Source organism: Quercus robur, chromosome 3 (genome assembly GCF_932294415.1).
Source record: "Quercus robur chromosome 3, dhQueRobu3.1, whole genome shotgun sequence".
In the NCBI taxonomy this organism is placed as follows: Eukaryota; Viridiplantae; Streptophyta; class Magnoliopsida; order Fagales; family Fagaceae; genus Quercus; species Quercus robur.
In genome coordinates this window covers 3,053,874-3,078,786 of record NC_065536.1, presented here as the reverse complement: position 1 = coordinate 3,078,786, position 24,913 = coordinate 3,053,874, and the positions used below count along the sequence as shown (strand labels likewise).

Genomic DNA, 24,913 nt, shown 5'->3' with positions numbered 1-24,913 from the left:
ATGTTGGTAATCTACTATAAGGTGAGTGTCAAATTACTAATTCTTCCAAAAACAGGAAATTGTGAATTTAATCACTTAACAATAATGCTAACCCTCCCCTCACGTGTGGGCCTAAAGTTCCCTTAATAAGTGGGGCCCAACACATAGGATTTTTAACATTTTAAATAGGAGGGAGAGTAAAAATAGGGATCAAAATCAAACTCAAGATTTCATACTTAAATACCATGTTAAATTACTAATTCTCCCAAAAGTTTAAACTTTTAAGAAATGGTAAATTTAATCACTTAGCTATAATTCTAACAATAAGAATAGAAATTGTGAATTTAATTACTTAACCATAATTCTAATCTTCCCCCTCACATGTGGGCCTAAAGTTCCCCTTAATAAGTGAAGGTCTAACACGTGGGATTTTTAACATTTTAAATGGGAGGTAGAGTAAAAAAAGAAATCAAACTCAAGATTTCCTACTCTAATACCATGTGAAATTATCAATTCTCCCAAAATTTTAAACTTTTAAGAAATGATAAGTTTAATTATTTAGCCATAATTCTAGAAGTAAGAATTGAGGAAGCAATGAATTTATTTCCTGGTTGGAAAATTCAAATATGATTTAGGTTGAATCTTAAGAATAAATGGCATAGGTACAAAGATTCTACCTAGTTTTTTTTGTTTTTTTTTTTTTTTTTTTTTTGAGAAAGGAGATTCTACCTAGTTGAAATATTTTATACTGCTTATATTCACATTAAAATATAGAATTATAGCGTTCAGGATATGCCATTGCGCTTAAATTTCGCCTGCATTATGTCAGCTTTAAAACTTATTAGGATTGATAAAATATGTAGGATATAATAATCTTAAAAGCTGTGCCAGAATTTTCATTTTATATGTCCCATTTCTTTACACATAATTATTCATGTTTGGCCATAAGAGTTTAACATTAATCAAGCTTGCTATAGTCCTGCTAAATGGGTTAATAGTTCCATCTCATTAATACATGCCATTCTAAACTAAGTTTTAGTTCATACATATGTCTTCCTTCTTCTTCTTCTTCTTCTTCTTCTCTCTCTCTCTCTCTCTCTCTCTCTCTCTCTTTAATGTTGAATTTTTCTTGTGTCAATAAATTCTGCCTCATCGTTTCACATCCTTCTTTTATTCTCTGATTTTTTTTTTTTTTTTTTTTTGGGTTCTAATTGGCTTTCCAGGATTGGCGTGTCAATGCTCTATACTCTACCCCATCCATATATATTGATGCAAAGTATGCTACAAATGAATCCTGGCCAACCAAGACTGATTACCTTTTCCCGTAAGTTTAACGTTTGGATGTTATATAACCTGTATCCTTGTTGTTTCCCATTTCAACCTTTTTCTTAAAGTTTGAAGCATGCACCATGCCAGTTATGCATATAGTGCCAATGCATATTGGACAGGATACTTTACCAGTAGACCAGCCTTGAAGCGCTATGTCAGAATAATGAGTGGCTATTATTTGGTATCATTTATGTGACTGTTTTAGTTTGTATGATGGATTTAATTGGAACAGTCTAATGACAGTTTTAGAGTTTGAGATTTATTTATTCTAATGAATAATTGGCCATAAGGCAACTAGAGTTTTCAAAGGAGGGAATAGTTCTTAGCCCAATACAGAATCACTGGCAGATGCTTTAGCAATTGCTCAACATCATAATGGACTTATTGGTACAGAAAACCTACATGTGGCTAACGATTATTCAAAACGTTTTGATAGGGTACACAGAGGTGTGAGTTTGGCTTATCAATTCAACCATATGATTTTTCTCAAAGTCTCTCTCTCTCTCTTCCAAGCATCATCCATTTCTTCAAAATTTATGTGTAGGCTAAGGAATTATTTGCATCTTCACTTTCTTGCTTGGCTCAGTCTATGTCAAATACTGGATGTGGGAAGTTTCAACCAATAAAGTATTATGAGCTTTAGCTACTGAGCTATTTTAATTCATTGCTTAAAGGGCTCATTTTATTGTGGCATTCGTATAGCTTTGATGATGGATCTTGTTTTTGACTTTTGAGCACATTTTTAGTTCTCTGGTTAATATGGTACTTTTTAGCTGCAATCTGTTATCCTTGCATTTTTTTTAATGACTAAGAGGCGGTAATGTTTAGAGGGGTAGTTTATCTTTGTATTATTATGGGTTAATTCCAATTTGCCCCCCTAAACTATAGGGTCCAGTTCAACCTCCATACTAACCCAAAAAATGAGCAATGTCCCTCCTGATTGATTGATAATGGGCAAAATGCCCTCTGCAGTTAAAAAATTCTGTTAAATTTAAAATTTTAAACTGAAAATTAAGTTTTTTTTTTAACTTTTCGTTCTAATATTTATATATTTGCTTTTTGTTCTTTCATTTTTGGCTATGTTACATAATGCTAACTTCTTTAAAGCATTTAATGATTTAATCCTTTTATTATCTTCTTATTTTTCTATTCTTTTTCTAGTGCCCACTTCTGAATATAAGTTCTTGTCTTGGATCAGAAGTTGATCTGTCTCAAGGAAATAATTTGGTAAGGAAAATATTTTTCCTTGCAAAAATTATGATTGTTTCTATTCCATTTAGATAAATACCACTTTTTGGTGTCTTCTTATCTTTGTAGGTAGTTGTGGTCTACAATTCTCTTGGATCGAAGAGGAATGATGTAATTCAAATTACTGTGAGTACTTCCATTCTTACAACAGTGTCTTACATTTTGAAATTCAAGGCCGCATTATGGTCTTCATTTCTTTCAATGATCTAAATGTGTGGACTAGTCATGCAGTATGTATTGAAGAAGTTAGGCTACTTACATGTATTGGATCTTCATTCTAGTCGACAAGCCATTTGTTTACATGCTCCTTCATACCAACAATTGGGATGCACTAGATGAACATGTTCATTTTTTAGAGTCAAAAATTATACATTAAAGAACAATATGAGAAGTTAAATGATTTATGTCGGCAGGTTTACTACATGGAGAGAACCAGAAACATTTGCATAGATTTGTTGAATGATGCAAAGCACGATAAACTTGTATTAGTTTAGGTAATATAGCAGTGTGATTAAAATGACATTTTTAAGCCTAAGCATTGTATGTGTGAATGCCCACTTGTATATGTATGAAACACTTTCAATGTGGACCAGGACCAATTGAATGTAAGGTTAGTAATTGATGACTTCATCAATATCCTAAAATCGTGGAAGATGTAGATCTAAAAAATATGAATTGTCTCCCTCCCTTCTCTCTCTCTCTCTCTCTCTCTCTCTCTTTGGGGAAGAATTCTTTATTTTTAAAGGTAAAATGAGAGGCCTCTTTAAGAGTATTCCATGACAACAGTAGTTCTTTGAGGTGTATGTGTGTGTGAATACATCCCGTGTATTTTCTAATAGGTCTGAGAGTATTTATACTTTGGCAATCCCATTGCTTCATCATTATCAAACATGTTCCAGTGTAATTAGGTTGGCATAACTTTTATTCCTATTTACAAGATCTAACTTTCTTTTAGTTATCAATGAAAATGTTAATGTTCATGACTTTTATCGCAACTCCTTCTGCCTGCCAGTGCCTATGTGGACAAGGAACTACTATTTTAGGGCGTACTTAGGTCAAAGTCCAATTGAGACACCCAATTAAAAGTATTTGCTTGCATTTGCAGTGTCTTTACCACCACTTGGTTTCAGCACATGCACTATTTCAAGTGCCAAAAAGCCAGGTCTGCTCGTATTATTGCAATAGATATACATTTTTTTTTTTTTTACGAAGTGGAAAAACATGAAATCCATTCTTCAAGGTAGTGATATAAGTTTTTGAATTGTTTTGCCTTTCAGTTGTAGGTACGGGTTCAACCAGATCATCTGTACACAAGTTTCAGAGTAGTAAAAAATTTACTATTGAAGTTGGTCAAGGAAACTTAAAGCTTACTTTTTCCACCACTAAAGGAAAGATGATAAATTTTTTTAATAGTAGAAGTTTGGTATGTAATGTGCTTGAAAGTTCTATAATCACTTGTTACTTGAAATTTATGTTTACATTTTCTATCTCCATGAATTTTTTTTCAAATTTTTGTTTTCTTAACTATGATCAAAAGTGAAAGTAATGTTTTTCTTGTTGCTGCATTTTATAACAAGTTCATTTTGCTTACCCCTTTGGCCCTCCCAATCCCCAAAAGAAAATATAAAAAAATAAAAAAAAATAAAAAAAATAAAAAATAAAAACATAAAGAAAAAAGGAAAATGAATGATTTTGTAGCTAATGCACTTAGTATCCGTTTGGATACTGAGTTTGGCGCATTCACGTCTGCATTTTCCTTTTCTTTTTTTTTTTTTTTTTTGAAAGGGCGTTTCTGTGGCTGTTATGAATTTCCAGTGGGTCCTGTGCACTGTTCACGGGACCCACAAACCTCTTTATTCAGCAACTTTTTCAAATGAGTCTCACGGCACTATTCACACATTTAAAAATTATTTTGCTACAGTGTTTTCAGTTTTCAATTTTCAGTAGTATCCAAACGGACTCTTAGTCATAACCTTTGAAGGTTGAGGAATCAGTTGAACAATCGTACAGTTATTACTTTGGATATAATGGAAGTGACAGATCCTCAGGTACACTTAAGTTCATCTTGTGTTACATATCTCTCTCAGCCTTTCTTTTATTTATGTTCTGAAATTGCATGACTTAAAAGTTGAAAGAGTTGTTGAATTATCCCTTTTCGAGTAATTTTTCAGATTTCTGGGGCATATGTCTTCCATCCAAATGGCAAATTTCCCATGAAGCATGAAGAACAGGTGTGTGATGCCTTCTGATCAAGGTTGTCAAAATTGGGATCCTACATAAGATTGTTGAAGGTAGGTGGGATCGTAAATCATAAGATCAAATCGTGAATCGTAAGATCCTACATATTTTCATATTTAAAGAAAAAAAACAAATTGATAATGACTTTGTATGTTGAATAATCACGAAAATTATAAATTTATTCATAAAAAAAACTAAGATTTGCATCATATGATGTAATTTGCATGTTATACATTGCTAAGTCTATACTAACGAAACAACTATACTTAAATTTTGACCCAATGTATTTAAAAAGTTCAATAAATGTTTAATTAGCATCCAAATACCAAAATATTTATCAAAACACATGAAAAATATTTTCCAAGTTCTAAGTTCCAAGTTTTAAATTCAAAATAATTTAGCAAATAGAAACTAGCTAACTATAATATGAAATCCAAAAGCAAGATGAATATTAAAGTGAAGTGAACATTTAATTATTCCTATTCTAAGATTCTTATAACCACCGTCCTAAATTCCTAATCATTATCATCCATTTCATCATCTATGTAGACATTATATATTTGCATACTAGAGCTGCAAAAGACATCAATATACAATTTCATACTCAACTATTGAAGTTATACCACTGAACAACAATTAAAGAGCATGCTTAAAAAAATCGATCAATCAATATACAAATACAAGCATAACTGATAAAATTATATATAAAAAAATATTTTAGTAATATTAGAACACAAATTAGTATATTGATCAAACAAATTTAACAACATTATAGTTTAAAAGGCAACAAAGCCAACATCAAATTCTTCATTTAGAAACGATGAAGCATTCCTTCATTTTGATTACAAGTAAACTAGAAACTAAAAAACATTTGCATAGGTTAACATAATTTTATAAAAATAAAATAAAAAGTCATACCATCACAACATGAAAAAATTAAAACCCTTAAAGCTTCATCAAAACAAAAAATTTATCCCATAAAAAAAAACAACCAAAAATTTATGTTTTTGCTAGGATCAGTAGGATCTCATACGATCCTACATGATCCTACATAAGATCCTACCATTTTTACGATCCTAGTGCGATCCCAAACGTTTTAGTGAGGTGATATCGTAAAATCGTGCAATCCTATGATTCATGTAGATCGCAATTTTGACAACCATGCTTCTAATATTTATATGGAGAACTAATAATCATGGTAATCTCAATTTAAAGCTATTAAAAGTTTTAGGTTGCTTTGACTGTTCTGCGTGGACCAGCAGTAGAGGAAGTACATCAACAAATCAATCTGTTGATATATTAGGTGCCTTGCTTGTCATGATTGCTGTCTATGCATTATGTTTTTCCTCATAAACCTTTTTTCCTTCGTTTCAGCGCTATGAACATTATTATTGCATGCTAAAGATAATGCAAATATATATTTTTTAATTAACAATGAGCAGTCACTTCTAAATTTCAACTAAAGCATTTGGATTAAAAATTAGATTTCTTGTACTTATGCATAGTTTCAAATATTTGGAAAGAAATGCTAATTTGGGTGCAACTAGTTATGAGTGCTTTTGTAACTTCAGGGAATCTGCTGTTGTAGTTATATGTGTTCAAAAGCTTAGATATTACATATACGTATTTTTCTGTTTCTCTTGATTTTGATTGAGTGTGTATGATTCATACCCTTTAAACAAAAATCTTTCTTCTGAAGCTTTTAGCAAATACACTATCACATAAGTGTGTCATGCTTGTAGTTTTGGTTTGAAGCCATGAAATGTGACAGTAACATGAAAACATAGAGCAAAAAATTGTTATCATTGTCATGTACACCTCTATGTTCCAGCTCTGATTGCCCTTATGCACTGATGTGGTTAGGTTATAACTTAAAAAATTGATTGCAACTTTGACAATTAATGGAGCATTTTGAAGTAGGATCATTCATTATCTCTTTTTCTAATATCTTTGTTAGAATAAATGCTAGCCAATATCTTTAATATTTACTACTTTAAAAATATACCGTTTCCCAGTTGCTAGTAATTTTATGTAAAAATGTGTTTGCAGACTACCAGACTTTACAAGGGGAAAGAGCATGCTGAAGCCAGATAGCTCATTTTGTGTTTTTCATTGGTGTTGTTGGATATTAATGTTCAGCTCCGCATCTTACATTATTTTTAATTTTTTGATAATTTAATATTTACAATAGTAATGGAGGGGGAATTCTAACCATAATTCTTCTCATAAGTAAAAGAGAAAAATACCTTTGAATTACAAAACTCTTGACTAATCTTATTAGGAATTTCATTCAACTAATTATGACGAGACACCAGAGATATTTATCTCAATAATATATGGTTATTTATAGAATTCAAGTCTGCACCTACTCAAAGTTTAGTAGTTCATTTGGATTAGTTTTTTACTAAAAATTTTATTTATTTACTTAGATTGAGTTGATAAAATACAAAAAAAATTTATAATGTATCATCGTACTTTAAAAAAAAAAAATTCCTTTTTTTTTTTTTAATTTGATAGTGGGGAGGAAGATTTGAACCTTGACATTTTAATTGGAAATATCAAATGTTCCCATTGAGTTAATAAAATAAGTTAATAAGCTAAAATATAAAAATTATACAAAAGGATTCTAGAGTCTAAGATATAGTTTTGACTTAGACCTCCTAGTATTTCAAAGTTCAAAACAAACCATATAGATTTCAAACCGTAACTATCAACCCCAAGAGTTGGCTAAGTGGTTCTTAAAGTCTCATAATATCTATGAGATCATGAGTTCAAAACTACTAAGTGTAAGACAAGGGGACTGTATATAAGGGTGGCTTGATGCATTTAGAGGCTTAAAGTAAAAACTGAATTGGGGTTTTTTTTTATAGTATTTAACTATGATTTTTTTAATATAAAAATTTAAATCTTACTTAAACTCTATTATCTTGTTTTAGATGAAAAATTACTAATTAAAATAAACCATGTAGAATTTATTTTTATTTTTTTGGTTGAGAAAGTCTATAGACACAAAATATTTGTCAAATCTATTTAACACATGTTGATGGTGGCAAATTGACAGTGGTAACTGGTAAGTAAAAAGGTAATCTTAGTAATGAACCTAGATAAGTACTAATAAGAGTTTATTAACTCAATTGTTGTGAAAAATGTTAAGAATTTTTTTGTGTATTGCTCTTTTTATTGATTTTTTTTAGAAGTGCTACATTTATAATATTTTCACAACAAATTTTAGGAGTTAAGTTATTACTTGTTTTGACTTGAACCCACAACTAAAATTACTTTTTTGTATACCAATAATAACCAGTAACAACTAACAACCTGCCACTTAGGATTTGTTTTAAAAGTATTGTAAAAAATTTTGTAACCATAACATTTCTCTTTCTCTGTCTTTTCTTGTTTTTCATTTGATTAAAAAATACTACTTTATTTATTGATTAATATTTGAGCTTAATTAATACTATTATAATGAAAAGGAAAAAAAAAAAAAAAAAAAACTTCATTGGTTAATTTTTTGGTTAGCTAATGTTAAGAGAGCACAGGGGCATTTTATCTATACAAACCATTTACAATTGCACCATTGCCATGACTCAGGGCTATATTATGCTCCATTCCAACCATTTATAGATACTTTATTAAACATTGAGAATCTTACAAAGTTTATAATAATTGCTATCTCTGATAAACAATGTAAACCATTAGTGGCCGTTGGTGTCACATTTTCAACAATGTGGGCCATCAATATCAGGTGTTCAAGTCTTCAAGCCCTTAGATACCTTAGGTTCACCGTTCACCAGTTAAAATCAATCATGTAATTACATTGACCAAGCATTGGTATACTGAGGCAAGAGAAGGCCATTAGGCTCAATGGCATCGCGAACGACCGCCACTCCGTCGCACTGGAACTGCTCGTCGTTGGGGTCCTAAGACTCGATCACACCGGCTTCCACCTCGATGCTGTTGTTGGGTTCAAGGGCATCAAGACCGTCCAGTTGGCACTGGTTGAACTCTTGTTGTTGCTGCCACTGTCTATGAGCTAGGCATCCGTTGATGAAGAGCACAAGAAAGCACAGAGAAGTATAGAGCAGGATAGGCTTAGCCATGGCTGGTTTTTTTGTGAGGTAATAGTTTAGTAGTGAAGCGGCAACTCGGAGATGCTGGTATTTATAGGAGAGAAATGTTGGTAAGTGTGCAGTGAGTGCTGGAAACAAGATTAATATTCAGTGACATTAGTGAGAATATGAGTAGTTTTACTGCCACAAATTATTTCACAATTTTTTGGTTAATTTTGACGTAATAAACTATATATAAATGGTTAACTATCAATTAAATATAGTTCCACTATTTTTTCATCACCACTCTGTTACATCACAGTTGTGACAAGAAATTGTGAAAAATTTTGTGGTTCTAAACTTTTTCGTTACAATAGTAATCATTAGCTTCTACTATTTTATTTTATATTACGTTATTCTTTTCTTTTTTTCTATATATTCAATTTTGACATTAGTGATTGGCTTGTATACTTAAGGTCCGTTTGGATAGAACTTATTTTGCTGAAATTGAAAACTGAAAACTGAAAACACTGTAACAGAATAATTTTTAAATGTGTGAATAGTTCTGTGGGACCAATTTTTAATGAAAAATTTGTTGAAAAGTGAAGTTTGTGGGACTCGTGAATAGTGCATAGGTGCACTGTTCACTGCTGAAAAGTCAAAACATGCGGCTGGAGAAAAAAAAAAAAGGAAAGAAACGCAAACGTGGATCCGCAAATGTGAATTTAAACGGATACTTAATTACTTATTACATGGAGGTATTTTTATAAATTGCTACTATTCCTCACAAACTAGTCACACATTAAGAATCTAAATTTAAATTTTATAATTTAGTTATATATATTCTTTGAAGAAAATGTAAACAATAAACTGTAAAATGTATACCGTCAAAATTGTTGTATATTTTAAGAGAAAATTTGCTTAAGATTTAGATGTTACTACTCAATATAGAAGTTGGGACTGTAAACAATGAGTTTTTGAGTGATGGTTTAACTGTGTAAACAAAAAAAGCTAGAGTTCAAAATCCTTTTAATATCAAGAAAGAATGTAGAGCACTATTTTGTGGAGTTATAGCTTCTTCTTTTTTTAAAGAACTTTACTATAGTTAGTTTGGCCCCAAAAAACATTCTTCGCTCCGCCACTAAATGCATGTAGGTAGGACACATTTACACATTTTTTTTAATAAGTGTACAAGCTCACACGTTAACTAAATCCTTTAACTATTATGAAAGTCAATCAAGTAGTAATCTATAAAAGGAGGCATCTTTATTATGGTTTCCCTAAATACTACCGTGGCAATTAAACAATCCAAAAACATTCTAAAACTAAGTGGTCCCCGTGCATCATGGTTTTAGTTTTTATAGTTATATAATCACATGGAGGATTAACACTTGGCTGTAAGTGAAGCCCATATATGTTATATTAAGGTCTCAATTGGAGTTTTCCCAAGATAGTTCAATCCAAAGATAAAAAGCCCTTGCCATAACAGGCTTTACCTTTTGAATTATCTCAAGCATGTGCCTATTCCAAATTGTAGTACTTCAATGGCCAAAGAGTTGCTAATCTATAGTTTATGGGAAGAGCTTAATTAAATAGGATGTGCGGCTAAGTGAAGAAGTTGCAAAGTTCTCAGGTGAGTGTCAGTCAAACAGGTGGCAAGAATGGAGTTTTAGTACTGTTTGTGTGCTAAAAGCAATATAAATTTGTTGCAGAAAGCAAATGCTATAATTTGAAGTTTTTTCACATCTGTTGTGGTGCAGTATTCGGGCAAGCATCTGATAGCTTCAATGATGAAGGGCTCAGCTCTCCACCCAGTAAAATGGAAGGGTAAATGCCAAGGCACCAATTTGAAATCACCAGCAACAAGTGAACTCACTTTCTACCCAATACTTATGTCAGCATTGTCATGGGTCGAAACACCATTAGTCATTACATGAATTAGAACTAATGAGACTGAGAAAATTTCAAAGTAAAAATAAAATTGGTCATGTTACCAACTGTCAACAGCAAAAATTGTTAACCAGAGATACTGTTGTGGAGTTGTATTAATGGGAGAGAACCAACAACTAAAAAAGGATTCAATCCAAATTGACACAAAATAAAGATGAGTCAATATATTTCGAAAATTTTTCCATACTACTCAGAATCATAAGTGATTGTCTTACAAACTTTTGGGACAACAGACATTGGTAACTATTACATAACTTGAGATACATACATAAAACCGTGTCAATAGCATTCATCTATTAAGCTTTAATCACATTTAGCGACTGACAGGAATTTTAAAATCAAAGCAAGATTATTTGTATGAAGAAACTGCAGGAGGTGGAGTTCCTGGTGCAAAAGTTGAAGGTGTTGAAAGCTTGCAGGTCATTTGGATGTTCCTTGGCAAACATGCTGGCAAAGATGCAGTAGCTGATAGAATTGACATTATTTCTGTGTCCCTTGTACTTGGCTAAGCCCACCGAGATAGCTTCACGTCCAAGTACAAGTGATGCAGTACTAATGTGTGAGAGTTAATGCAAGATGGATTTTGCTCTTCAAGCTTGGCTTTGTTCTGGTTCCACTCGCTTTATATCTTTGTGTTACTTTGTCAACATTTTCTCTTGTTTGGATCCAATTTGGTGATAGTGAATTCACTTGTGTGTGTGTAAGAGTGAAAGAGTGCGATATCTTGAATAAAGATATGAACAATATATTGTAGACCTGTTATTGAACAAGATATTTTAGATCTAAACAAATAAATAGGTAGTGTCCAATTAAATTCTCTAGATTGCAAAGAAAACATATCTCAAAGCTGCAAATCAAGCCTTAATTAAAATACAACAGTTATCTTTTCTCATCAGCAATCACCACTCAAAAATTCATTTTTCCCTTCATAATTAGATTTGAAAATATAATCAGGTATAGATATCCCAGCCTCCATAGCGGAGATCATTGTCACACATAACTTCACATACACACATAAAATATTCCTCAAGGGGTATGTTTGTGCGTGTAGAGAGAGAGACAGAGTACCAAAAGTGAAATTAAACCCTCTCCCATCCTAAGAAATATGAGTTCAACCCAATTATTGATTCCCCAAAAACATCATCATCATCATCATCATTGCGGCAATCAAAAACAATTACTTGAAACCTTAAGACAAAATTTTACTCAAATGTGATCAAGTTAAGCTTCCAATACACTTCAACTCCAACAAGAAGATTTCAAAGAACAGTAACATACAAACAGGGATCATAATGCTTAATTAACATGTTAAGCACCTTTCCTGCCATTGGTATTCTTTTGCTAGAAAATTTGAAATGGAAAAAACATCAATGATATGAAAAGAAACATCACTTCATAAAAAATAAAAAATAAAAAGTAAATAACCACTTTCGACAAATATACATACACCTTATAGATTGACCGGCAAAGTCTTAATAAGTAATTCTTGAAGTGCTTTATCTGCTGGATTTGCAGATAGCAAGTCAACCAACATGGATGCAGTGGTTGCATTTGCTGAAAAACCCTTGTCATCCATTATTTCAAGATATTTCATTGCCTTTGATGTCCCATTATGTTGCAGTAACCCTTGGATTATTGTGTTATATGTGCGATCGTCAGGTGAACAACCGCTCCCATCCATTTTCTCAAATATCTCACTTGCTTCTTCTAGCAGTCCCTCTTTGCAAAGCCCTTTGAGCATTATGGTGTAAGTTTGAACATTGGGTTGCAATCCTTTCGCAGGTAGACTATAAAAGAGTTCTCTTGCAACTGTAAGATTCCCGACATTACACAAACCATCAATCAAAATGCTGTAAATCACAATATTGTTGCCCAACATTTTGTCTTCCATCTCAAGAAACACTTTTACTGCCTCAACAACTTGTCCATTCTTACACAGGCCGTCCAACAAGACAGCATAAGTTTGAGGATTTGGAAGTTGGCCACAAGCTTGCATTTTATGGAATAGCTTTAGAGCAGCCTTGTGTCTCTCCACTCGACAAAACCCACCTATAAGAGTGTTGTAAGTCACAACATTAGGAGTTACTCCCTTGTTGGACATTTCATTAAAGAGATTCATTGCCTCACCAATTCTTTTATTTTTACAAAATCCATTAATCAATGTGCTATAGCTAACAACATTAGGTGAACAACCCCTCTCAACCATCATGTTCAATGCGTCGATGGCATCCTTCAATTTATTTTGCAAACAGTATCCATCAATTAAAGAATTATAAGAGACTACATCAGGCTCAATACCTCTTTGAATCATCTTATCAAAAACTTTTTTTGCCTCTATCAACATCCCCTCTTTGCAAAATGCGTCTACCAATATGTTGAAGGTCCACACACCTGGCACGATCTTCCTCTGTGCCATCTCATTCAACAAAGTATTAGCCTCTCTCCACCTGCCGCAATTGCATAGGCCTTGAATTAAGGAATTGTAAGTGATAAGGTCCGGCTGAATGCCTTTACTCATCATTTCAGTCAAAAAGTTCAAGGCCTCAGTGACCAACCTATCCTTACATAAACTATCAATGATTGTGTTATACGCTGTCAGATCAAGCTCAAAATCTCCTTCCAATTTCCTGAGCAACCCAATAGCCATATCAGTCTTACCAATCTTACACAAAGCATTTAGTATCGTTCCACAAGTAAATGCATCAGGTTGATACCCTTTCTTCTCCATATCTTCTACCAACTTCACAGCTCCAGCAATGTCACCTTGAAGACAGAGACCCTTGACAAGGGTGTTTAGAGGAATAGAGTTTGGGTGATAACCAAGTTTCAAAATTGTTGCAAAGACGGAGAACCCAAAATCTAGACAGTTTAAATGGCAGAAGCAGTTAATCAAAATAGTAAGAGTACAAACATTAGGAGAGATACCGAATGATTCGATTCGTTTAACTAGAGAAATGACTACTGGGTAATGCTTCATTCTTGCAATGCCAGCCAACACGTGATTAAAATCGTAAATGGAAGGCAAAGGGCGCGTGTGAAGCATTTTATCAAACAGGTCTAAGGCATGATCAACATTCCTAAAGCTTCTAGATTTGCACTGATCTCTAACAGGTTCCAAGAAATGATTTTGATTCAGATAGTGATTCGGGTTTTTTTTAGCACTAGCAATACTAGCAGTAGTAGCAGCAGTAAGCGTAGAATAACAATGAGAACGAAAACAAGTGTGCGAAGAACGAAGAAGCGTACCCATTTCCCTGAAGATCCAGCAAACAATTCGGCAGCGGAAATTAGAACGAAACGATAGAGTTTGAGAATTGAGAAAGAGAGAGATAGAAATAGAGAATCGGTTCGGTTTTGAGGGCAGTTTACTTGAACTAAGCTACTGATCGGTGAGAGAGCATAAAAATAATTAGGGAAGGGGGCGGCTGAAATGTGTTATTTTATCTCATGCTCCTAAGGTTTTAATTTTAAAAATTTTTGTAGCAAAAGGCCAAGTGAAGGCTCGAACTTGAGATCAGTTGACAAAAACACACTTACCACACCACTAAGCTTCTGATCAGAAATGCCCCGGGAGTACACAATTATGTATATATCAGTTTGGTTTTATCTTTATGTTTATTGCCTAAATGGTTTATGGTTTCCTTCTTTAGTTGCTACTAAGCCCACATGAAAAAACCATGTTTGGGCACAATTATCACTTTATGGTGATTTTTTTTATGCACTAAAATTATTAGTGTGGGGCCCAATAGTCAATGGGCCCGGCTCGCTCGCTTATGGGGAGTCCACAAGTCCCCAGACTAAAGGAGGCCAGGGCCCAAGCCCAAAAATAGTGAGCCCGATGTGGTTCAAGGATACGTCCGAGGACCGCTCAGTCCTCGGAAAGTCCAGAACCCCATGGACGAGAATGGGATACAGGCAAACCTGAAAGATCAAAAAATATCTCACGTAAATAAGTCCTTAATACCCCTCATTGACATGACATCGCCCCAGACAGAGCCGGATTTTTAGGCTTTATGGATCATCCCCCACAATTCAGGGATTAGACTGATGGGACAGATATCTGCCCTGGAAAGATCGACCCTACACGTGGACGAAAGACGACGAACGTAGGGTAATATAAAAGAGAATGTTATGTGACCAAAAAAGGGGTCTCTCCCATCTAGCTTCTCGAGAAAGACTTGATGAAGGAGAATGTCTGGATAATACACGACGGACCCCACATAAACACCCTCCGACGGGTAACCGGGGACAGCACCAACGCTCCTCGGACATGATCCGAGGAGCCGAATCCTCCTAGATACAAGATTGATGGGCCTGAATATCCAGCCCAAAACTCCATCTCATATCGGTTCACCTGTAGTCCGGCCCGAAATGTCGCCCCGTGCTCCAACGCTGGCCTTTCAAGCCCACTCTCTACAAATATTATTGTGAGGGACCTTCCGTGTGCGAGCCCAACGTCGATGTCGGGCCGTTAAAGATTCTGTGTCCCTACAATTGGCGCCGTCTGTGGGAAAGGCTTGCGCGTTGGCACGGGTGGCGCATGAGTCAGCTCTCCAGTAATCGGAGATTCACGAGTTTTTCTCATCCCCGGCGACGTACGGTTACTGCTCCGCCGTAGGCCTCTGTTGGGGGGCTACGCCTTACACTGCCAACGGAATGGACAGCTCTAGGGGCTTGGGGCCTCGAACCTACTCCTCCTTCCCTGGCCTAGGGGCTGGCCTTCGAAAGATAAATCGGTATAGAGAGAAGACGCCAAAAAAAAAAAAGATGACATTTTAAAAGTAATGGACAGAACCAAGGCCTTGCATGGTCCTCGACCCAAGCCTATGGGGAAACCAAGTACAAAGATGACATCTTAAAAGTAATGGACAGAACCAAGGCCTTGCATGGTCCTCGGACCCAAGCCTATGGGGAAACCAAGTACAAAGATAACATCTTAAAAGTAATGGACAGAACCAAGGCCTTGCATGGTCCTCGGACCCAAGCCTATGGGGAAACCAAGTACAAAAAGAGGACATCTTAAAAGTAATGGACAGAACCAAGGCCTTGCATGGTCCTCGGACCCAAGCCTATGGGGAAACCAAGTACAAAAAGAACTCTTAAAAGTAATGGACAGAACCAAGGCCTTGCATGGTCCTCGGACCCAAGCCTATGGGGAAACCAAGTACAAAGAAGAGACCTTAAAATAATGGACAGAACCAAGGCCTTGCATGGTCCTCGGACCCAAGCCTATGGGGAAACCAAGTACAAAAAGAGGACATCTTAAAAGTAATGGACAGAACCAAGGCCTTGCATGGTCCTCGGACCCAAGCCTATGGGGAAACCAAGTACAAAAAGAACTCTTAAAAGTAATGGACAGAACCAAGGCCTTGCATGGTCCTCGGACCCAAGCCTATGGGGAAACCAAGTACAAAGAAGAGACCTTAAAAGTAATGGACAGAACCAAGGCCTTGCGTGGTCCTCGGACCCAAGCCTATGGGGAAACCAAGTACAAAAGAGGACATCTTAAAAGTAATGGACAGAACCAAGGCCTTGCATGGTCCTCGGACCCAAGCCTATGGGGAAACCAAGTACAAAGAAGACATCTTCCTATGGGGAAACCAAATACAAGAAAGCGTCATCGGAGTCCCCTATATCCCAGTCGATTGCTCAGATGGATTGCTTAGAAATCATCAGCCTTGGACAATTTCGTGCGCTCATCACAGAATATCCAATTGATATCTCGGTTAGTTTCCTTAAGTTTGATTTATTATGAATTATCGACGTAATGCCTGGTAGTGTTGATAAATTGGAGTTAGTTGAATTATGCTTCAAGCTATTCGGCTCTAAATACTCTCGAAGAAACGCACACATAGGGCACACCCATTCAAGAAACAGTGTTGTCAAAGAAACGGTGCTCAAAACAGTTGAAGAAATTTCCATTACTATTATGAAGAAGATAGTACAGCGTACAATGAAAAGCTGGAATCAGCCTACGTCGAAGCCTACTACACAAGCAAGAAAAAGAAAAATACAAGAAAGCTGGAGAAAGCCGAGGAGGTATGTCGGAGGAGAGGTTGGCTACAGCCGCGAGACCTTATCCTTCCCCCGCACACTTACCTGCCCATAACCCAGGCAGCCAAAGAGACCCAACTTAAACCTGACACCGTTGAAGAAAAGGTGTAGGGAGTTGGAGGTGGTGGGGCTCTCTCTAAATATACGCCTACCGCAAAGCAGAGGCGCTGAGGGGGAAAAATCCTTCTTCTGCCGCACCGGAACCCTGGCATGGGCAGAACCTGCTTCGGATTTTGACTAAAAGAGGGGAAAATTCCTTTCCCTCTCGGTGGAGATGGAGTACTCCTTTGAACTTGTGCTTCCTGTGCCCATACCTTACTGTTGTAAGCCTCATGAAGACACGGCGCTTCTGCGGCGGAGGAAGTTCTTTATTCCCAACCCTCGCTTTCAACATGTTATGCCAAGAAAGGAGGACTCCGGATATGGAAGGCGTGATGTAAGAGAAAACCAAAAGGAGGGGTGTATATATATAAAGCAACCTTTTCTCCCTCCTATTTATTTGAAAAGACAAGATGATGGCAGTCAACTCACGCGGCGTCCCAAGGAGCACTGCTGACAAAGTGGTCTTGGCTCAACTTCCAACGTCAACTGCAGCTAAGAGACTCGAGGGGCCTCGTAAAGGCGCGCCTCGATCCTTGGGACGTCAGTGAAGTACCGCATGGCCAGAGGCTGCAGAAATATCTCTTAATCTGCGGGTCCATTGGATTCGCGGCCCAGGCCCGCTTTGCGTGGAGGCCCAGGGACACCCTGTTCGGCACCTCAAGAAACGCCTAATGAAAGGGAAAACCGAGTACTGATGCAGACATTGGCCTTGGACAGAACCTAAGGCTTGCATGGTCCTCGGACTCAAGCTAAAAGGGAAAACCAAGTACTGATGCAGACATTGGCCTTGGACAGAACCTAAGGCTTGCATGGTCCTCGGACTCAAGCTAAAAGGGAAAACCAAGTACTGATGCAGACATTGGCCTTGGACAGAACCTAAGGCTTGCATGGTCCTCGGACTCAAGCTAAAAGGGAAAACCAAGTACTGATGCAGACATTGGCCTTGGACAGAACCTAAGGCTTGCATGGTCCTCGGACTCAAGCTAAAAGAGAAAACCGAGTACTGATGCAGACATTGGCCTTGGACAGAACCTAAGGCTTGCATGGTCCTCGGACTCAAGCTAAAAGGGAAAACCGAGTACTGATGCAAACATTGGCCTTGGACAGAACCTAAGGCTTGCATGGTCCTCGGACTCAGGCTTCTTAGGAAATCAACTGCCCGAATGAAGAAATTTCTCGGCTTAAATACTGAAAAGGGTTAAGTCTTGCGTATCATGGAGATGGCAGAACAACCTGATGATCGTTAACCTGAAGAGGCCATCCATCCGGTGGGTAACACGTCCTCGGATAGCTACTTCTTACATCTTATCGAAGCATCTAATACCCATCACGGCAAACTTTAAGATAAGTCTCATTCTTCACTGATCGGATTGTTATGTTGAACAGTAATTTTGTTAAAGTTATCGTGGCATCTTTTTATCAACGATTACTTTGGCCTTAATTATTATTGATTCAAATGCTATACTATTATGCCGAGCAGCGCTTTCACATTTGTTAAAACATATAAACAAGACATAAGAAATAGAATAACAATAACTTTTATTAATATGAAAAAATTGTTACAACGTACAAGGAAGGGCTTAAACAAGCCTATACAAAAAATGAACTACTACAACAATAACAATATCCGTAATACAAGTAAATAAACCATCAGGTGTCTTCTGAATTCGTCTTCAAGGTTTTTCTGAAATCTATGCCTCAGTACTGCTCATATCAGGAGAAGATCCTTATACAAAAATAATGAAGGAGAAGGAAGAAGAATTGGAAGACATGGAAGCACTTCAGCAAGCTCTTGTTACTGAAGAATGCAAGGGAAAAAGAAGATGGAGGACATGAGCGGGAAGGAGGAGAAGAAGAGTGAAGCAATGAAAAGAAAGTAAAAGGAGCAAAAGAGGGAGAAGGGGAGCCTTATTAGGTATGCTCGTGAGAGAGCAGATGGAGATGACAAGGGAAGTTTTCGACTCAGTCACACCAGAAATGGGGTGTGACGAGTCCCTGCTTCGGATTTTGGCTAAAAGAATGGGGAGGCAAGTCTTAAGTCTCTGCCATCCTTGCCCAGACCGAGCCATCTCGAGTTTTGTTGGGACATGGCGTTTCTGGGGAGGGAAGAATTTGTTCATGATGGATTACTAGGAGATGAGTATTATTGAATAGGGAGTAACCGGATGGAGGAAGTGGATTCTGGGAAGAACGTGAGGGATTCGGATATGAAAAGGTCACCCTCTGTTTTCTCTCTTTATATAGGGGACGAAGGATAGGGTATGTGACACATTCAGATCCCCAGGGAAATCCAGAGAATAACGCGCCGCTTCGTTCTCCCACACCATCATCGACCGTTACGCCTAGAAGGTCTCGTAAATGGAAAGAAATTAAAGGCACGTTGCAGATAACCACGCGGCATAACGGCAACGTACATAAATCCAGAAAAAACGGCTCGTAGACCGGCGCAGCCCTCGTGGAGGTGAAGAGTCACCAACGTTGACCAAGGGCCGAATTAAATGAGCCGCAGTTAAGGCTCGGAATTACCAAAACCCATCTCCCCAACCAATACGTTGGACAGCAGGGTTTTGAGGGGCTATTGTGGGGCCCAATAGTCAATGGGCCCGGCTCGCTCACTTATGGGGAGTCCACAAGTCCCCAGACTAAAGGAGGCCAGGGCCCAAGCCCAAAAATAGTGAGCCCGATGTGGTTCAAGGATACGTCCGAGGACCGCTCAGTCCTCGGAAAGTTCAGAACCCCATGGACGAGAATGGGATACAGGCAAACCTGAAAGATCAGAAAATATCTCACGTAAATAAGTCCTTAATACCCCTCATTGACATGACATCGCCCCAGACAGAGCCGGATTTTTAGGCTTTATGGATCATCCCCCACAATTCAGGGATTAGACTGATGGGACAGATATCTGCCCTGGAAAGATCGACCCTACACGTGGACGAAAGACGACGAACGTAGGGTAATATAAAAGAGAATGTTATGTGACCAAAAAAGGGGTCTCTCCCATCTAGCTTCTCGAGAAAGACTTGATGAAGGAGAATGTCTGGATAATACACAACGGACCCCACATAAACACCCTCCGACGGGTAACCGGGGACAGCACCAACGCTCCTCGGACATGATCCGAGGAGCCGAATCCTCCTAGATACAAGATTGATGGGCCTGAATATCCAGCCCAAAGCTCCATCTCATATCGGTTCACCTGTAGTCCGGCCCGAAATGTCGCCCCGTGCTCCAACGCTGGCCTTTCAAGCCCACTCTCTACAAATATTATTGTGAGGGACCTTCCGTGTGCGAGCCCAACGTCGATGTCGGGCCGTTAAAGATTCTGTGTCCCTACAATTAGGTATCATGGGGGTTTATATATAACTATTTATATTCAATTTAAATACAAATACATCTACTTTGAAGGTTTTTGGAGGTGTGATAGAATATTTTATCATGTTTTTATTATGAAATATTTTGTTTATTTATTTATATGTTGCACTATTTTTGTTTATTTTAGTCCTTTTTTTAATTTTTTTTTTTTTTTTTTTTTTGCAATTTTCTTATTCTTTTGTTTTTGTGCAGAATTGTATATTGCTCCAAAAAATTGTACAGGAAGGTCATTTATCATCCTGCATGATTTAGCAAATGTGTTGAATATGTTGTAAGTTTAGAAATAATATGGAGATAATATAATTTTTATAAACGTTTGTGATGTTTATAAAAGGTTTAAGATTTACAACAAATTGTCTGTTTTACATATGGTGGGCATGAATTTTGACCTGATATTGTTTCTCAAATAGCAAATAAATAAATAAAACATTGCAATTTAATATTTTATCACACCTTCAAAACCTTTCAAAGTAGATACAAATGGCGGGGGAATTTACTTATGTAAATGATGATTTTGTGTGATTTTAAATCATTTAAAAATTAGTTATAATAATTAATATACTTGTTTGGAAAAGTTAAACCATAGTATTTATTACTGCCGAGCTTCTGTTGCACCACTTCATCGCTACATCATTGACAACATAATTATTATTTTTCTTATTTATTCTTTATTCCTTTTTTTAAAATTGTAATTAGATTATTAACTTTACGAATTCATTTTGAGCAGTTTTAACATTACATATAATTTTCTCTTTACATATTCATCTACTTTAATTTAGAAATTATTTTTTATTATTTTTAAAAAATTTTATATATATAAATAGATTATAGACTTGACAGTTGACACATTCATCTTAGGTGGTTTTAACATTACATATAATTTTGTCTTTCCATATTCATCTACTTTAATTTAGATGTTTAAATCTAAATAATGAAATTTTTGTAACTAAAAAACCAAAAACAAAAGCAATGTCTATACATATTCATACCAAATATAATAATGGAAGTTTTGTAATAAATTTTTTAAAGCTCTTTATGCACTACATCTTTAGCATCTTTTTTTCTTTTTCTTTTTTTGGCAATTCTTACTTAGCCAAACTTTTCATCTTCTTCAGCCATTGTCTTATTAGTTCAATCTTTCATTCCCTCCAAATATTATTTTTATTTTTTCATTTTCATTTGATTCCTTTTAGATTTTAAAAAAAAAATATTTCCTTCATATCTTCTTAAATTCTATAGTTTCAATTTGTTCAACCTTTCATCTACTTCCACCCTTCATCTCACATCATAATTTTCATATAAATTTCTACTTACTCATTTCCAACTCTCTCCTCTATTCCTTCCAAGTTGTTCACGATAAAAAGGTTAATAGTCTCTCTCTTTCTCCAATTTTGCTTCTCTTTTGGTGAATTTTTTTTTTTATTGTTTCAATCACTTTTTTTTCTACTAATGGTTCTTTTTGTTATTGTTGATTTAATTGTCACATCATATTTGTTTATCTTTTTGGTAAATTTATATCGACTTTTTTTGCGTATTTAGGTAGTTTGGTATTCCAATTTCCAATTACAAGTAATTTTTTTTCTTTATTGATATAATTTGGGTTAATAATTAGTTGTTTTGCAAGTTAGAATTTGATTTTCTATAGTTATCAATTTAAATGTTAAACTATGAGACTTTACTAATTTTTGTTATCCTTTGAGGTGGATAAAATACTTTTAATCGTTGTATTAGAAGTACTCTATAATATCATTTATTCAGAAAAAAAAAATAAAAATAAAAAAAAAAAAAGCAAAAAACAAAAAACAAAAAAAAAACAAAAAAAAAAACAAAAAAACAAAAAAAACATAAGTTAGTCAAACGAAAATAATTGAATGGATGACATGCTTTAGCTTTTTCAATTGTATTTTAATTATTATTATTATTTTATAACAATACATATAGAGAAATTTAATTCTTAGATTTTGCTAATAATTGTTTATTTGATAATAAGTTTTGGGTGGAGGAAATTGCAATTTCTACAATGAAAATAACCTTAATAGATTATCAACAACAAATTGTTTTCCTAATTGGTCCATCTAATCATTGTTAAGTTTTATTAGTTTTTTAGTTACATTTTTTGGTGTTTTGCATTGTAGCGTAGAAAAAATAGGGTTTGAGAAAATTTGTTTAAAACTAAAAGAATAATTACTAAATTTTATATTCTTTTTAAAGATTCACAAAATGTTATAAATAAATTTTATTAAAAAATAAATATTTTCGTTAACTTACCTTTTGAATTTTTGAGAAAAACTGTATTGTTTTCATTTTGTTATAACAAATTTTATATTTATGATTTATGACTATTCCTATAATAAATGAAAATATGATTTTTCAAATTTATATTTATGATTTATGATTGTTCCTATATTACATTTTTTATTTTTCCTATAATAAATAAAAATATGATAATGAAATATATTATTCTCTACTAAATTAGTCCAAATTGTAAAATATAAATTTAATGAGACCACCCTAATCACGTGCAATGCGCAGGTTCGTGGCTAATTTTGTTAATAGCAAAAGCTTGGTATGCAATGCGCCTGAAAGTTCTATAGTCACTTGTTACTTGAAATTTATGCTTACATTTTCTATCTCCATGAATTTTTTTCAAAATTTTGTTTTCTTAACTATGATCAAAAGTGAAATTAATGTTTTTCTTGTTGCTGCATTTTATAATAAGTTCATTTTGCTTACCCCTTTTGCCCTCCCCATCCCCAAAAGAAAATATATACCAAAAAAAAAAAAAAAAAAAAAAAAAAAAAAAAAAAAAAAAAAGCTAGAAAATGAATGATTCAGCCAATGCACTTAGTCATAACCTTTGAAGGTTGACAAATCAGTTGAACAATCTTACAGTTATTACTCTGGATATAATGGAAGTGACAAATTAATCCTCAGGTACACTTAAGTTCATCTTGTGTTACATATCTCTCTCAACCTCTCTTTTATTTATGTTCTGAAATTGCATGACTTAAACGTTGACAGAGTTGTTGAATTATCCTTTTCAAGTTATTTTTCAGATTTCTGGGGCATATGTCTTCCATCCAAATGGCAAATTTCCCATGACGCATGAAGAACAGGTGCGTGATGCCTTTTGATATTTATTCTCCATGGAGAACTACTAATCATGGTAATCTCAATTTAAAGCTGTTAAAAGTTTCAAGTTGCTTTGACCATTCTGCGTGGACCAGTAGTAGAGGAAGTATATCAACAAATCAATCTGTGGATATATCAGGTGCCTTGCTTGTCATGATTGCTGTCTATGCATTATGTTTTTCCTCATAAACCTTTTTCCTTTGTTTCAGCACTGTGAACGTTATTATTGCATGCTGAAGATAATGCAAATATATATATTTTTAATAAACAATGAGTAGTCACTTCTAAATTTCAACAAAAGCATTTGGATTAAAAGTTAAATTTCTTGTACTTATGCACAGTTTCAAAGATTTGGAAAGAAATGCTAATTTGGGTGCAACTAGTTATGAGTGCTTTTGTAACTTCAGGGAATCTGTTGTTGTAGTTATATGTGTTCAAAAGCTTACATATACATGTTTTTTGTTTCTCTTGATTTCGATTGAGTGTGCTTCATATGATTCATACCCATTAAAGAAAAACCTTTCTTCAGAAGCTTTTAGCAAACACACTATCACATAAGTGTGTCATGTTTGTAGGTTTGGTTTGAAGCCATGAAATGTGATAGTTATATGAAAACATAGAGCAAAAAATTGTTATTATTGACATGTACACCTCTATGTTCCAGCTCTGATTGCCCTTATGCACTAATGTGGTTAGGCTATAACCTAAAAAATTGATTGCAGCTTTGACCATTAATGAAGCATCTTGAAGTAGGATCATTCATTATCTCTTTTTCTAATATCATTGTTAGAATAAATGCTAGCACCCAATATCTTTTATATGAGATTAAATTCTATAAGGATGGGGTGTAAAACTCATGTTTTACACCATCCAATAAGTGATTGCCATATCAGCATTTTACTTAAAATTCAATACATCCTACCACACCTAATAACATCTCGATAAATTTCCAATTTGGTTGGATTTATATATGGGTATTAGAATTGATTGAGTATGATTGTGTTTATTCTTAAATATATGATAAGATGATATGGCATATTGGGATTGGAGGGGTAAAACATGTGTTTTACACCACGTTTTTATAGAATTTAATCTCCTTTTATATTTACTACTTTAAAATATTCGGTTTCCTATTGCTAGTAATGTTATGTAAAAATGTGTTTGCAGATTGCCAGACTTCACAAGGGGAAAGAGCATGCTGAAGCCAGATAGCTCATTTTTTGTTGTTTATTGGTGTTGTTGGATATTAATCTTCAACTCTGCATCTTACATTATTTTTAATTTTTTAATAATTTAATATTTACAATAGTAATGGAGGGGAAATTCTAACCATAATTCTTCTCATAAGGAACGGAGAAAAATAACATTGAATTATAAAACTCTTTGACTAATCTTATTTTAAATTTCATTCAACTAATTATGACGAGACACCATAGATATTTATCTCAATAATATTT

At 35.0% G+C, this 24,913-nt stretch overlaps 1 protein-coding gene and 1 pseudogene across 1 annotated transcript; one reads left to right on the top strand and one right to left on the bottom strand.

The window, feature by feature from the left end:
* LOC126716532 (probable alpha-mannosidase At5g13980) lies at window positions 1-24,668 on the top strand (annotated as a pseudogene).
* Window positions 12,012-14,245, bottom strand: LOC126716715 (putative pentatricopeptide repeat-containing protein At1g12700, mitochondrial). The gene has a single exon (XM_050417660.1). It carries the CDS (start codon window positions 14,041-14,043, stop codon window positions 12,244-12,246), a length of 1,800 nt encoding a protein of 599 aa, XP_050273617.1. The 5' UTR covers window positions 14,044-14,245; the 3' UTR covers window positions 12,012-12,243.
* Window positions 24,669-24,913: the final 245 nt, after the last annotated feature.

Coding starts and splice junctions, on each gene's coding strand:
- LOC126716715 (XM_050417660.1), bottom strand. CDS start 14,043: ATGGGTACGCTTCTTCGTTCTTCGCACACTTGTTTTCGTTCTCATTGT.